This window comes from Homalodisca vitripennis, chromosome 4 (assembly GCF_021130785.1).
Source record: "Homalodisca vitripennis isolate AUS2020 chromosome 4, UT_GWSS_2.1, whole genome shotgun sequence".
Lineage (NCBI taxonomy): Eukaryota > Metazoa > Arthropoda > Insecta > Hemiptera > Cicadellidae > Homalodisca > Homalodisca vitripennis.
In genome coordinates this window covers 188805255-188822481 of record NC_060210.1, presented here as the reverse complement: position 1 = coordinate 188822481, position 17227 = coordinate 188805255, and the positions used below count along the sequence as shown (strand labels likewise).

General features: G+C 33.8%; 1 protein-coding gene across 1 annotated transcript; it reads left to right on the top strand.

Annotated features, from left to right (window-relative positions):
• The first annotated feature begins 8 nt into the window (after positions 1-8).
• LOC124360799 (probable cysteine--tRNA ligase, mitochondrial) lies at positions 9-15231 on the top strand. Its single transcript, XM_046814702.1, has 10 exons — positions 9-646; positions 3646-3941; positions 4675-4885; positions 8419-8552; positions 9527-9658; positions 10693-10829; positions 11211-11336; positions 13015-13110; positions 14755-14931; positions 15116-15231. The coding sequence occupies exons 1-10, from the start codon at positions 342-344 to the stop codon at positions 15182-15184; spliced, it is 1683 nt and encodes a 560-aa protein (XP_046670658.1). The 5' UTR covers positions 9-341; the 3' UTR covers positions 15185-15231.
• The last annotated feature ends 1996 nt before the right edge of the window (positions 15232-17227 follow it).

The window sequence follows — 17227 nt, the reverse complement described above, 5'->3', positions numbered from 1 at the left end:
GATGAAACGCTGTAGTCGGGTTTTGTTTACCTTTTTAGGTTAGTTTATACGGTGAAGTGCGAATTTCGTGGTTATGTTAAAGAATATTTAGAATACTTTACAATTAGTTTAATTGAATTGTGCTTATTGAAATATATCACATTTCAAGAAGAGAAGAAACTATCCCGCAACAAGTTTTGATATAATATAATAGTTTCAATACATCAAACAAAGTGCTAAATACTGTTGAAAACAAAATATTAATAATTTTTAATTTTAAGTATAAATTAATGTTAACTCTATAATGAAAAATATACCATTTAGCCTATAAATACTAACACACTGAAATCTCTAGCATAAAAATGATATCAATAGCAACAGGTTGTGTCTTACAAAAGACAAATAATATTTTAGTAAATAAAGTAATAATAGGGAGCCTAGTATTCTGTCAAAACTTTGCTGGCAGTTGTATAGCACTATCAGAGACAGTACCTAAACCAGTGATTCATTCAAAATGGCATGAACCGCTTGGTCATGATTCTGATATATTAATATACAATCCTCTCATTAAACAGAAGTCCAAGTTGTTATTGCAGGTTGAAAACACAATCAAATGGTACAGCTGTGGTCCAACAGTTTACGACTCTGCTCACATCGGACATGCTTCGTAAGTTGAAAGTTTATATTTTTGACAGTTTAAGACTGTAGTATAATAAGTAGCCACCATGACAATCAAATCAGTGAACCAAATTATCAGTTATAAACTTAAATTATGAAATTAAATTATTATTAAATACAAAACCATTCTTATTAATTATAGCCTAGTTATTTACATTTAATTAAAGCTAGCTTTAACTAAACAATATTGTTCAATATTAATTCAAACAATTTAATATCAGTAAGTTTTACACCAATTTGTTTGTTACACTTAATTAATATACATACAATGTTTTTAATATAGGTAATTATTACTTTTTGAATATAAAAACATAGCTGAAACTATACCATAATATCAAATACCGTACCTGTAATGTAATTTGGTTCATCATTTTGTTTGTTATTGTTCGGTAGTTTATATAATAATCAGAATATTTATGATTTCATTGTCATGGTGGCCGCTTGTCAATACAGTCAATAAATCTTATTATTATAAATTTAAAAAATACTTTATAAATGTAAGTATTTGGGGTGCAAAGGTAGATCGATAGGTCTAGTCTACTGCATTGGAGTTGATGGACTCCCTAAGTGTCAAAGGTTCTTGCTAGCCTAGACATAAGGGTGTGCCACCCACTGCCTCCTTTGACTAGAGAGGATGGTTCAGAGCTGGCTTCCCCATCTTCCGAGGAGATATGACTTAGATTAATGCCCTAAACTCTTCCTGATAGATCTTGACAGGAGGCGGCCCCTACCCCAACTTTACTCATCCAAAACATCCTGTCACTCCGGTAGCAGTGCAAAAATGTATGTGCAATTTCTAAGCTTCTTGTCCTAAGAGAACAAACAAACCATTTTGAACCAGAGGGGGAAATTTACTGTCAGGATGAAGGAATGACAATGGGAACTCGGTTCTTTTCCGTTAATTCACTACCAATCCAATATTTTAAATAATATATCTATTAAATTTCATTATGACAAGTCATTTAAGACCCTAGCTTGTCTATTCAAAGCTCAGATCACGCGATGCTTGCCCGCTGCGCAGCGCTTCCGCTGCTTGCTCTTTTAGAAAAACAATTAACTCGAGCTTGCGAACTCCAAGCCCAGATCAAGCGGCGCGCGTTTATCACTAAAAAAAAGACAATGAATTAACCGCTTTAATCGGACGATCTTTGTTCGAAATGAACCTTCAATCTTCATGCGACCGCAGTGATCAGTACTATTTACAACAATAACAATTGACATTGGTTATCCTTTTGAATTATAAATAAAACATATGACGGCGTGTAAAATGTTTTTTAGATGCTATTTAAATCACTTCATTCCAGGTATTTACTATTATTAACTAACACAATTGGCTAAAGAAAACCAAAATTTAATCTAATTTAAGTACAAACATCATTGGTAGTGAATTAACGGAATTCCAGACCATAAAACTAATGGTAGTGAATTAACGGAAAAGAACCGGGAACTCTTCTGTCACCCATTCTGCCATTATATTTATAGAAGAATTTGAGCAGAAAACCTTCAACTCAGTTCAAACCGAGGATATGGTGGAGATACGTGGATGACATCGTCTTCCCTCATGGAGACACGGAACTAAATGATTTTTATCTCACATAAACATCATTTCTCCCTCCACTCGCCTAACCATGGAGATAGTTTAGTCCAAAACAAACTCCCCTTTCTGGATGTTTGTTATAAGAGATGGGGATGTCCATTAGACAACAGTTTATCGTAAGAAAACACAAACAATATCAAAATTGTAAATCGAACCACTCAATTTGTCAGAGAGGTTGCATACTCTTTGTTGGGTAGAGCAAAGAGCTTGTGCTCAGACAAAGATATGTTAAAAGAAGAAATCAAAAATGTAGAATCGATCTTATAAATAATGAATACCCTCAATCTGTAAGTAAATAAGTCCAAAAAAAAACAATACAAAAAACCCGGTGTAAAACAGAAAGAAAGAAAAATTAACATACATGTCAACCCTTTATGTGCTGGGATAATCAGATAAATTTTAAAAAATAGACATAAAATATAATATTAGAATTGCTTTTAAAACACAAAACACTATAAGACAATGTCTCATAGAAACCAAAAAAAAAAAAATGGCACACACGACTCAAAAAACTGTGTTTATAGTATAACATGTTCTTGTAATATGAAATACATAGATGAGACAAAAAGACCATTATATGTGAGAATTAAAGAACATACGAAAAAAGTGCTAGTGGAAAAATGTAAAATTGGTCATAATCAAATGAAACGGGTTGAAGCCAAAATAATGCACAGTGAAGAGAATTTTTTCAAATGCAAACTTATTGAGGCTTAATAAATAAAGTTCATTTTTCTCTAGTCTGGACTTCAAGCTGTTGTCAGGTATTCGGAGTACTAATCATTGGACAAAGAGGAATGTCTGGTTTGTGGAGTGGCAGTCCTTTGTCGTATGTTGAAGTTTTCAAGTACATGCATTACTGGTAAGTTTTTCACACCTGAGGAGGAGGATATATTTCAATCCTCGAAACATAGTGTTACACATTTTGTAACATATAACGATGGCAAATGTCTGAAATCCTGTTATCCTTTTAATCCATCCATTGTCAATTAGAAACTTTTAATCAATGAATTAGTAAACTCTGAGAGGCAGTTATTCAAACTAATCACATGTTATTTTTTCATAAGATTTCTCTTTAAAGAAAATATACAAATAATAAAAAAGTAAATTTAGAGAAAATTGCTTTCACACGATCTGTCATGTCGAAAAAGTGGGTACGATCTCTCACGTTTTAAGTGATTTACAGAATATTTTAAGATTTCAAGACTATGGTGTATGTCAAAGGAAGTTCTATAGTTAGAAGTTAACTAGCTCAAGATTGGTTTCAAGAATATCTCTCATTTCACGACCCATTTACCAGATTTAGTCTTATAAATTAAATGTTCTTAAATAATGAATGTTACTCTCATAATAGTTAGAAATAAATAACGCGATTTTTTCTATATCTGTTGCAGATGTTATGTGAAACTTGACATCATAAGGAGAATACTGACTAGTGTGTTCAACTTGGACGTCTTCTATCTAATGGGAATCACAGATATTGACGATAAAATCATTTTGCGGTCAAACGAAGCAAAAGAAGATTTCCACAGCTTGGCTGAAAGATATAAGGTTGAATTTTTCAACGACTTGGAGAAGCTGAATGTTCTGCCACCTACAATGACGGTGAAAGTATCCGACCACATTCCAGATATTATATCTTTCATTGAGAAAATCCTGGAAAAAGGTCACGCATATGTGGCACCATCAGGTACACTTTTTCTTGTGTTTCTCATATGTTACATATAGGTCTTCTTATATTATAAATGATTTAGTAGTAACAATCCTGAGCTCGATTAAAAAAAGCAACACAAAAAAAGAATGCTAGAATAGAAAGTGTGGGTAATTTTTGAATAGGAAGAATGTTTGTTGGTCAGTTGCGAAACAGGAATTTATGGTTTTGATTTCTTTAAATCATACACTGTCTAATTATGAATTTTAATTCAGGGGGAATAAGTAAGGCAAAATTAAATTTGACTTTTTTATATTTTTATAACTAATGTTGTGTTTATAATTGTGTACATAATGTTATATCATTATAATTTGTCGGAAAAATAAGGAAGTAGTTATAGTTTTCTTGTGCTGTGGAGAAAATATGATTTTAAGGGAAAATTCTTGGACTGTTTTCTTGCACTACACAGAAGAAGAAACGTAGAACATTCCTAATGTGATGAAGAATAATGAAAAAAAACAATAGATTACTTTAGTTGTAGACTATTATTGTAATTTTTTATGTATAAGTGGAATTAAAAAAATAACAAAGCATTGGTAATAAAGTACAACTGCCATACTTGAAAGGATTATCTACTAGTTTACTAATTTTAAAATTAACGTTCTCCATTGAAAGAATAACTAAGCATTTTTACTTTAATTTGTGCCATTGCAAGTGTCTGTTGAACCAGAAGTTGGGAAAGTCATTGATGAAGTTTTTGTGACATTTGTAGGCTCTGTGTACTTCGCGGTGGAGGGATTTCCCAGCTATGGAAAACTTCGCCCTCCCCAGCTCAGTGAGAGTCCAGAGAAGCCCAATCCGGAGAAGAGGAGCCCACTGGACTTTACTCTTTGGAAGGCTGCCAAGGCCGGAGAGCCCCGCTGGGATAGTCCCTGGGCGCCAGGGCGTCCCGGATGGCACATAGAATGCTCAGCTATGGCCAGGTAAGAACTTAAAATTGATCAGCAGAAATTAACGAGCTTCCCCGTGGTCGCAGTAATCATCTCAGTGTTTTCCAGGTAAGAGAAATTCTGGGTAAGATATAGTTTGCTTACAAAACGATGTTAAGGTTATGTGCTGTATGTAAAATTATCCAGGACAACCTCTTCTAATAGAACTTATTCAAAAAAATTGCCAGAACATCTTCCAAAAGATTCTGGTGCCCCAATTTGTTTAAGTTATATTCTTGCAATATTACTGACAAGCCTAAATTGAGTCAGTCTTTCTTTCCAGTTTTTCCTTTCAAAATAAATAGGCACCAACACTCTAATTTGGATCATTTAAACTCAATAAATAACCACTGAGCAATCATGTCCATGCAAGCAACCCTCCTTCCCAGTCATTGGTAGCGGTTTGGAAGCCATCTTTAGCATTTGGTATTGAATAAAATCTTCTTTTACACTCCTTTTTGTTTTTATGATATGGGAGTAAAACAAATTTTTCCAATTAGCATATATAAACCATTTGGAGTACATGTGCGTTCTAGATCAATGATTGTTGGTCTATTTTTTAAATTTTTATGATCTTAATATCCATATCTAAAAACAACAAACATAACTGCAAAAATCCAAGTGATTTGTTTGTGTAGATTGTCTACAAAACACATTTTAAATATGTTTTAAACATCTACTCACATTGTACAAAAACTTAAAAATTATGAATTATTTCTTAGATTCGGGTGTATTGGTAAAATAATGCTTGTTGAATAAAATTGTAAAAAATGTATTGAATTTTTAAATTTAAAAACTATTATACATTCGTTGGATTAAATTAATAAAGTTTTATGCTTTTTAAAGTGAGATTATGATCTAAATTCTAGTTTTCAGATTTATATGGAATTAAATGGGATGTATAAATATTTAGTATCACCAGAGCAAAACAAAATAACTGATAATTGGTTGAAAAAAGTACTAATGAATCTTTACTGTAAAAAGACACAAAATGCTGAAGTTTTTAGCAGTTACAGTACTGATATTGTCAGTATGATTGGCAAATATTTTAAAAGGGTCGTGGATTGAAAGCTGTAACTTCTTTACTGCACTGGAAATATCATCAGTGTTTTATATTTAAAACAAACAATGCATGAACAAATATCAGTGTAACATATCTACTGATAAGAGTTATGTGAGTATTGAATCTCTCTGTGTTAATTCATATGCATATTGGACTAAACTTTTCTAATTAACAATACGGTTTAGCGGCATGTTAAAAATAAATAACTATAAAGAAGATTATCAAATTACAAAAGTTCCAATCCACATTAGAATATTGTACACAGGTACAGTTGGAGGAATTTAGCTGTGCTCGTAGGGTCCTAATACTACCCTTTCAACAAATAAACACTATCTGTGTGGAGGGTTGCGTTTACGTGCTAGCCGCTGAGATGAAGGCGCAACAATCTCTTTAACAACTTTAAACTCACGATTTCGATTTGCAGATTAGTATTGACAAATACGTTATTTTTAAAAACACGTTAAACAACACTATAACATCTGAAAAACAAGGATAAGTCCTATTATTGCTATTATTTGGTATTCTCGTATTATTTAATTCCACCACAATCAGCACTGTCACAAAACAGACTGATTATAGTGAGTGTGATGAGTTATTTGGGTCAATACGATTCCTGAAAGGAGGGTTTTAGCCATGAGTCACAAGATATCTTTTCGGGACGCAGCACATAATGCTACCCTGCCACTCCTCCCGCCTATCACCACACACACTCAAGGTCATGCGCACAGCTACAGTCCTCGAACTGTACCGATAAGTTTGATTATGCTGCATGTTCCTCCATGGAATTTTACTCATTCTATCCTTGTGAAGGTGCTATGTGACACATGGTCTGGCACACTCCTCGTGTTGTCCTGAGAAGACCAAATTTCATACAAACCGATCATGCACAGTTAAAAGACTATTATTGATGTTAATGTGTACTTCTGTACATGGCAGGCTATGTGGTGTTCAAACCACCTACAGTAGAGTAGGAAAGCCACTCATCAAGTTCCAATAACCCATAAGATGTCACCTCTTCTGCAGATTGTGTCAAATTTACAATGTCCCTCAATAGTGCCAATGGTGGTGTACCACAATTCACCTGTCATTGACAATAGACAATATCTTTATTTGCATAATCTCGGAGATCAGCATGGCATCACAACTGTTAAAGAAATGAGTGAAGTATGAGAAAGTAAGTATCGTCCATGGGCTGTGGAACGAAGTCAGGTATAGTCTGGGAAGTCCTTCCATCTTAAATATTCTTCTATGGAGTAGAAAGGTCTTTTCGGCAGCCAGTCTTTTAGATGCCACTTCAGCTGTTGGGGCACTGGATAAAAACATTGCCAATTTTATTCATTTCTGTATTTTTTTACATTCAGATATAAAACATTGCATTGCAACCTGATTCAGTTATCAGTTTAAGACTTGGTCTTGGCTACATTGGTGATCTGCTAAAATAAAATTTCTGATGTCAATTTCTATCCCTTTTATTGCCTTAGGATGATCTAAATGTCTTTAGTCATCCAGTGATTTAGTATGGATGATAGGGGGTGCAGTAAACCCAATTCCAATACATCTTATCGTCAAATCAAAATCTGACCTACACTAGCTGGATTAAAGGACCAAAACTTCATTGATAGAATATTAAAACACATTGAATAACTTATGAGAATACCCAACCATCCTCTTAATCTAACTACAGATTTTACTTAATATTCTTGAAATTTAATTTGGAACCTATTAAGAATTTGCTTTATGATAAAATTTATTTAAGTATGTGAAATTAATTTCAAGATATTCCTTTGGATGTTATAGCTCTTATATTAATGACCAATGATTTTTGTGCATTCTACAAGGGGGATAAGATTGTGAACTGAGTCAAAAATTCAGTGTTAGGATTTATTACATTTTTTTGTAGGTAAGTATTTGTTGTGGTTATGCTGTTTCAAAACTGTAGCATGTATTTATCAGAAGCAGGACCCAAACATCATATGGGCCAGGAATGTTCTGAGTTAAAATGTTTTTAAATTATTTACTATCTTAAGTAAATACGGTACTAGTCTAGTTTTTCAGCATTTTACAAAACTTAGTTAAACTTTAAGTACATTTTCTCAGGAACTGCAAAAAATATCAGCCTAATTTTTTATTTGTTTTACAGGTTACATGTAGGTCTTAAAATTTAGTGAAGCGTTTCACCAAATAAATTGTTTTCTTGAAATAAATTGTATTTATCCAAACTTTTCATTTACTTTATTTTATTTAATATAAGTTACAAAATAAAAAACATAATGTTGGTATCTTTTGTAGTTTCTGAGGGAGATGTACCCAAAGTTGGGTAATTTAATATGTGCGAGGTACGACCATTTGACTCCCCAGTGGTAATAGTACTTACAATACTTTTTTATACTTGTTATTAAACTCAAAATTACTGGGCCAAATGAGCATTTCAGCCCAACCTGACTCTGACTCTGCGATGTTGCAGTAAAGTGCTAGGGCCCAGGCTGGACATACATTCCGGTGGCCAGGACCTGGTGTTCCCTCACCACCAGAACGAAGAGGCGCAGAGCTGTGCCTACCACAACACCTCCCAGTGGGTCAACTACTGGCTGCACACAGGTCGGTATCGTCTTCTCACTAAACTGTGAAATATAGGGAGCGGAGTCCTTTATGGCGGGGCCAGAGCCGGTTTGCAGGATCACTTTCTCTTACAGCAAAGCTCTTATAAAAGATTAGGAAGAGAGAATAAGATACTTTAATTGGAGTAGTAGCAATAAACTAACCTGTCAATTAACCCTTTTACCCCAATATCCCAACATTCATAGTTAATGATGTGCTACTCCTGGACATTTAGATTGCCCATATAATTATAAGTGACACTTCGGCTTTTGCTGTACCCAGTGTAGGTTTAAGGCAACCAGAAGTGAACCCTCCTGGGGTGTTACTGAGTGATCATCACAAACTCGATAAGACAATTTTGTATCTGGGAGTAGAAATAAACTGATAGAATGGAATATTGTAAAACCCAACAGAACAGAATAAAGTCAAAGGGTCAACTAGCAACTTTTTACTTCTCTTTGACCTTTTGACCCCCGAAATCAATAGAGTTCTTCGTTGGACCAAGAGCAACCTATGTACCGAGTTCATGTCTCTAGAACACTTATATCAAGCGTTATCATGTAGAAGGACCGTCAACAACACTATTTTAAGTAGGAAATTTTGGGTCCTTAATAATAATCTCCATTGTTCCATTCCTATTTCTTTTAGGTTTAAACACATTCTGTGATTGCTGTAATGAAAAGTGAAATAGATCCATTCGGTGAAGAGAAATTCTGAATCCTTAGTTTTTTTTAACACTTGTATCTGACGGTTAAGTACGGAGTATGTTCATTTAATGAACATATCTAATTTAATCTGCTGAATTCTGTATCCAAACATGTCATGTCTTTGGTTCTGAACAAAAGAGAATCCTTTACAAATTCAAGTAATTGGGTTCAGGAAGGCGTTTTTATTAACAGTTCTGCAGTTCTGGGTGTTTAGCCTATGATAGTGTACATTTAGACTCTTTTCTCATGTCATCTGTAATTTCTCAGGTCACTTAAGTGTGAAAGGAGACGTGAAGATGTCGAAGTCTCTGAAGAACACAGTCAGCATTTCACAGCTACTGGAGAAATACTCCAGCAACCACTTCCGTATGTTGTGCCTTCTCTCCCCATATAGAAATAGTAAGTACGAGCCCCATATGTAGTTGTGTTTTAACGTATTATTAATAAAACGTAGTAGAATGTCATAAATAGAAAACAAAGTAGTTAAAATTTGAAAATATTTAATTTGATGGGCGAATGAATGATTTTTTATTCACCACAGTATTTACATAACAGCAGAGTATGAGAAAATAGATTTACCTTTTACACAAAACAATGTATTTACTTACGAGTTGTCCTATGCTTCTTGTATGCATGAGCAGTCAAAATTTTTCAAAATATTATTGTATTTTTAAAATTTTTTTATGTGAAAAGTAGAACTGAGAGAGAGAGAGAGAGAGAGAGAGAGAGAGAGAAAAGACAATACACCACCTCACCCACACACAACTACATTCACACCACTTACACAATAAACAAGAAATATACATTCATACACACACAAATTCCCTTATCAAAGATCTCATCAAACATGAATTCCCTACAGAAACGAACAACAGATATGATTCGTACATAAACATAAATCTTCATATTACTATAAGATAGAATGATAAAATATGCCCCTGCAAAATAAAAAAGAGAAATCATAGATACTGTGCACTCGTACAAATATACAAGCAAACCCCACTTTATACTATCATTCAACTACATTTCATAATTTATTACTAAAAAATATATGTTAAAATCCTTAATGATTTATTTATCTTTAAATTGTTCAAATTGTTGAAATTCAATATATGAAAAAGTTGAAAGCCATTTCTTTGTATAATTATCTTGCTTCTTCGCAGATTTTTCACTTTTTATAAATGTTGGCAAGTGATTGTACAACTTAAGCCCCAAATAAAGAAAATTATTTTGCTAATACAAGAGCCAGAATTAACCAGTTTTTTAAAGTCTTCAACTAATTATGTATCAAACACAAATCCAACAGTGAGATTTCCTTGAAGTCTTGGGTCGATATTATGTCCATGTTCATGTTTGTCTGTGTTCAAGTCTGCTGCCTTAGAAAAATAACAGTTATGACTAGAGGAATGCAAAATTAAAATGCTCTTTTACAGGTATAGAATACTCGGAAGAGACCATGGGAACAGCTGTGGGCAACTGCCGCAGGGTTGAGTCATTCCTGGATGAGTGTGAACTCTACCTGTCGGGTGTCAAGCGGACAGGGGCTGTTGACGAAGTCGCTGTCGTCAAGGTATGTTTAATTACTGTTTCTATACTAGACTGCCGCAGAGAAGCCAGTTGAGGGCGTGGCTCCTATGGTCCGCCACTTTGCTTCATCCAATCAGAAATATGCGTTACCAAACTGTCCACCCGCCGGACAAACACAGAGCTTGACACAGTGATGTTCTCAATATTTAACTCCAAAAAGCGCTCCAAAAAGTATGAAAGCTGGTCTAAATCGTATGCTATTTGTTGTGTGCCCTCTAAACTGGTTATTCTTTACGCATTCCTGAACATAAACTCTAGCTCCTTCCCCTCTTTTGTTGTGTGAATTCTAAACAGGTTATTCTCTCAGTATTCCTGAACACTAAACTCTAGCCATCTGCTAGTAATGTGATTGTGTGCGTTGCAGCTGGTCCAAGATGCTAAAACTGCAGTGAGGAGACATTTGGCAGACGACTTTGACACCTCTAGAGCTATGGATGAGGTGTTGCGGTTAGTTTCTGCCATCAACACAATGCTGGGCAGTCCATCGTCGGTGAGTTACCGGAGTTTTTCATGAATTTCATGAAGTTTTAGATAATCTAGGATGATTGGAAGCAAAATGCGGAATATAGTACATTACATGTTAAAAAGTATAACATTGTAAGAACATTAAACAGAGAATTACAAATGGAATTTTCTTAGGTTATATACTATATAGCAATATTTTGGCAAAGTGCACCAAAAAAAAACACAGTATTTTTCTGAGAGAAGTCGGCTTTGAAACTTTTGTACTAGATGATCACACACTGAAACAAGTAATCTACTTATTATTGTTTGATTCAGTTGTTAGTACTTGTAATACAGACTACGTATGAGAAAATGATTTACTGAAAATGGAGGACTCAGTATATAAAACATTAAATTACCCTTGTTAATAGTAATTACCCAAGGTCAAATCAGTTACTCATACTCCTTGTTTCAAAACCTACTATCTTACTTTGAGCAGATTAAAAAAAATTTAATTACGTTTAAAAAGTCCTTTAAAATAAAACAGTTTTACCCAAACTATGTAGTCATTCCATTCATTATTACTTGATTTCGTCTTTAAATTAATTTATTACAGTTTATTGAGTCACAATTAGCAGTTACATTCTGTTAAAATTGGAATATTTTTAAATGTTCCCAAATAAATTATGTAAGAAATTAACTATAGAGATTTTCTCTTTTTGTCCAAAAAAACTCAACTCAACACTTATCACCTGCCCAAAACATAAAAAATGCATCAAAAATAAAAATACTCTATACCTTAAAAGTTCCATTATGTATCAATTAGTGGCCCATAAAGATTAGCAGAATGAGGCTTCAAAGGCGATCAGTCTCTTCTTTAAAAGAAAGTAGATCGATTGAAAATTCTCTTTTTATTTATTCAAATAAATTTCAAGGTCACTTCCAGACTCTTGCTGTCCTTTACAGATCATGTAATAAACTCCAACTTTCTTATCACTTAATCATGGTCATCTCTACTATCATGTCTACTCATTATGCCCATGTATACTTAATGTTGAGTTATGGAATTACTTTGTGGGGTAATTGCTCAGACGTGCAAAAACTCTTTATTAGTCAAAAATCAATTATTAGAACAATAGATCATTGGAATTCAAGAACCTTTATTTAAAAAATGTAACACCCTTACTTTGCCATGTATATGTATTTTTAAAATACTTAAATTAATACATAAGAATCCTGATTAATTTTAAAAATATAAATTTAATCATAGATACCACACAAAACATTGTAATTTGTTTCAATATCCGGCACAAACTAAAAAAAAATTTAACTAGTCCTCTTTATCTAGGTTTCAAATTGTATAATAATATTCCACAGTCATATAAAAATCTTCCCTTCTCTAAATTTACTAAAAAATTCAAAAATCTACTTTGTCAAAAAACATATTATAATGTAAATGAATTCTTTGTAGACAGTTGTATGACGAAAACGAATAATAAAAACATATATTTTTTTAATTGTAGAATGAGTGTAAGCCTTAGATTTATCAATGTCTTTTCTTTTATTAAAAGTAATGTTTTAGAATAAGCTTCAGTTATTTAGTTTTAATCATTCGCTATGTACTAGTTTTTTATTACATTGTCATAACAGACAATATATTGTACAATAAATAATTGTTTATTGTCTCCTCACTCCTGTCAGACATTGTGAGTTTATGTTGATAGGGGTTGACATCGCACAGTGTGGTGGCCGTAGCATCTGCTTCGAACTTCGTCAAGAACACTCTGACTCAACTTGGCTTCTCCCTCAAATCAGACCAGGTAAAATATCCTCAAAAACCATCCGTAGTATGTAACTCTTTACTTGTATGAAGGTACTTCAAAATGGTGAATTGCAATTGGATATATATTTGTTTGTATAAATATTAGCTCTGGCTCATTTTCTCCAGCATTTTTTCCCAAGAGATTTTTATTTAAAATCTCTAAAATCATTCCCTTTAAAACATGCTTTGAAAATTGTGTACATTTTTTCAAATTTTATTTTTATTGAAGGTTATTACCACAACACAAATTTTATGAATATTAAAATTCGTTTAACATGTATTTTGTTATTGTCATATAAACAAAATTTAATTAAAATAACCGGACTGAGGATGAAAACACATTTTGCGTACAGGTATTTACAATATGATGTTATCCCCTTCAATATACTCCCCTCCTCAATCTCTACACCACTCCGCGTAACAATGCTGCAGATCATTTTCGGTAACCCTGTTCATGACGTCCGTTGCTTTTTCTATTTCTGCTTCAACAGTCTTAAATCTCGTTCCTTTCAAGGCTGACATGATTGTAGGGAACAAAAAATGTCACAGGGGGTGAAGTTAGGTGAGTTGGATGGATAATCTAAGGCGGGAATGTTATGTTTAATAAAAAAAACATCCTCACTGACACCTTTGTGAGCATTCTGCTGGTGCAGGATCCATATCTTGTTTTTCCACAAATCATTCTGTTTTCTCTCTGATTCAATTTCTGCCCCTCCGGTACTCAATCAATGTGCTCGATCTCTTTGATACAAAAAAAAAAAAAAACACACACACACACAATCATCATGGCCTTGAATTTTGATTTTGTCATTCATGCTCTATTTTGCCGTGGATAAGTACGTATTTCCAATGCATCAATTGATGATTTGTGTCGAGATCGGAGCTCCTGCTTCAACCATTTCATAGGACAATTTCTGTGATTCCTTAAAGTAGGGAAAACTGCATCTGGTGGAGTAGATTTGACTTTTGCCTTCTAAGAGGCAAACTAAGTTTGATTGATTATTTGGAACTTTCTTTTATATTTCCAGCTGGAAAAAGGGACCCTAAATTAGTTTTTGTGAAGGAAACAGTATTTTTCCGGACATTTGCCCTCGTTCTGTGGTACAAAAATCAGTAACACTGTTTTGAGATCTGCAATCTGATCTCTTCTTCAGGTAAAAATAACTAACCTAATACATAATTACAAACTAGGTTAAAATAAACAAATCATACCAGAGCGTTGCGACACGCGTAAGTTAGGAATCATAACCACCATGTTGTGTGTCAACTTCACTAACTCTAATACATGCACTTAATAAAAAACTAAACACAACACTAATTATTAAAACTGAACTACAGAATACAAGTCACAATAGGTCTGCATTCGCCAACCAACCACCTACAACCCACTAGTTTTTGTATTGACTTTGGCGTGTTTATTGAAATGATATTTTTAATTTCCTACTTTTTGCATGACATAAAATATCAGTTCTTGAAATGCATGTTTCTTTTGTTATAATATCTAACAACGGTAAATGTAGATAACCTAACACCCATTAGTTTGGAATTGGTTATAACAATATCAACATCAAAAACTGTGATGGATAGTGTTGTATTTCTACAATTCCATGATCCACTGATCACTGAACTTTGATGCTCCCAGAGTGGACGGGAGGACGTGAGAAAACTGACCTCGGTTCTGGACGCAACTGTGGCATTCCGCTCGTCGGTGCGTGAAGTGGCGCTGCACCCCGAGATGGTGAAGCCACGCCGCGCACAGCTGCTGAAAGCTTGCGATACGCTGCGCATGTCTCTCTCTGAGACTGGAGTCGAGGTCAAGGTGAGTCTTCAATTTACAGTTATAATTTTACATAATGATTACAATAGGCTGATTTGTATAAAATCCACACAAAATATTTTACACGCATTGCTGTGTGATCATCGTTGGATTTTGCTTTCTCATTTAAGATGTATTCATGTTTACTTTGCAATACTGATGCTGTATGCTTTGCTCACATTTTCAGGACCACAAGTCCCAGAAGTCCACGTGGAGGCTGATAGATGTTGTCCAGTCCGATACTAAGACTGATTAGTAATTCTTGTAACTTTATTGGTAATAAAAGTTGTTTTTTTATTTTCATCTTGAAATATCCTTCTTACCCTACATTAATCTGATTATTTTCGAGGACAGCTGTAAGTGAAAGATGAGAAGAAAAAATTGTAAGTCCGTCAAAAGATTAATAAGGATTAAAAATGCAATGGTTCAGTTGGTAATGTACAGTTTACAAGTCCACGCCGTAGTTTAAGTTACATTAGTTGTAAATACAAAGACCACAAATAAATTTGAATGGTGAGTTTTTTGTTGTTATTCACTTAGGAAGAGGTTTTGAGGAATCCCTCATTGCTTTGGTCTTAAGGACCTTTGTGCTTGCTTCTGAGTGACAGGATATTCAGGATGGGTAAGGTTGGGGGTAAGGGCTGCTTCCTGTCGAGATCCCATTAGAAGGGGTAGAAGGCTTGAACAGTGAAGGAAGGAACTTCACCCACTCTAACAGTCACGATCCACAGTAGATTAGAGCCTTCTAACCCACTATCTCGACACTTTCGCTCCTGGACAACCACAGGGTTAACCTATCCTTCTAATCCATCCTTCTAACCCAATATCTCGATACTTTCGCTCCTGGACAACCACAGGGTTAACCTATCCTTCTAATCCATCCTTCTAACCCAATATCTCGACACTTGTGCTCCTGGACAACCACAGGGTTGTCCAGATTTAAGTAACACATCGGTTTTGGCTGTATCCATGTAGTTTATTACTATGTTTAAATTAATCACATTAAAAAAATTGTATTTAGACTTCTAACCCTTTCATGATTTTTATCTAATATTACGTTCATAGTGATGGCGTAAAAGTTTGCTACTGATGTAATATTACGCATTTTTATATTCCGTTGCCTGCATTAATATTCCACAAGAACCATTTCTATGGCAACCCCACATGACGCAAGTAATTTTAACGTGCTATTAATTTTAGTATGCTATATGTCAGCATACTACAGACAGCTACCAAATATTATCGTTGCATGTCAACCATAATGGAGTATTTTACGCTGGAGAAATGTGAGAAAAAAACACTAAAAATATTTTTTGTCTATTAAGAAGCGTATATCTATACTCTGCAAACCTGTCTCTTTAAAAAAAAAAAACAGCAAAACAACGTAGTTTAAGGAACAACAAGAAAACCACTAAGAGGTTGACTCCCAAAGTGATTTTGGTTTCCAAAAATTAGACCTCAACAAATTGTAGTTTCTTATTGTTCTTAATTTCAACCACTAGAAATCAGCTGGTTCAGATACTCTCTTGTTTCTAGTATAATTAGCATTAGTATTAAATATTTTTAGCACAATTGATTTACTTAAGATTAATTAACGATTTCATTATAGTATATCTTTTACACTGACCAGACATTGGTGATCATGTTTAGAACGTTTGATTTTGGGATTAATACAATTTCTCTGTAGTATTTAGTGGAAATTGTGTTTAGAAACCAAACTGATAGGATTAATGATACGATTTACTATAGTATTCTGACACAGACTATATATTGTACAATTGTACACAGAGATAGAAAATGATGCCTACAATTCAAACTGTACAGTAATCTAAAAAAAATTGCATTACCAAATTTTGCAAAGATATCGTTATTTTAGATACCTTATTCAAAACGAGACCACCTCTGTTAAATGAATTAAAAGCATTATTGTTATCGTTTTCAAAAGCGTATGAAGTGATCTTTCCGCTCAATCAGAAAAAGTAAGTAGATTTTGTGACAGCTGAGATACTAATAATGTACAACTGAGGGAAACAATATTTTTTTCTGGACATTTGCCATTGTACATTAATTTCTTGTATCTCTGCGTGATCCTAAAGTCCGGAAAAATACTGTTTCCTTCACAATCCATCAATTCTCAAAAACAAACTCTAAGTAAAGAATAATTTATTTATATGTGAAATATCTTGAAAATGTACCCAAAAAGTTTGGAAATTGTAATATGCATTCATACACTTTGAATACTTTCATTTTGTCCAGGTCCATAAATAATAAGAGTTGAGAATATTTTTTTAATTTAAAA

Excerpts from the sequence above, each read along its gene's own strand:
- LOC124360799 (XM_046814702.1), top strand. The coding sequence starts at position 342 with ATGATATCAATAGCAACAGGTTGTGTCTTACAAAAGACAAATAATATT. Across the intron at positions 4,886-8,418 it reads GAATGCTCAGCTATGGCCAG|TAAAGTGCTAGGGCCCAGGC; the intron begins GTAAGAACTTAA and ends GCGATGTTGCAG. Across the intron at positions 10,830-11,210 it reads ACGAAGTCGCTGTCGTCAAG|CTGGTCCAAGATGCTAAAAC; the intron begins GTATGTTTAATT and ends TGTGCGTTGCAG.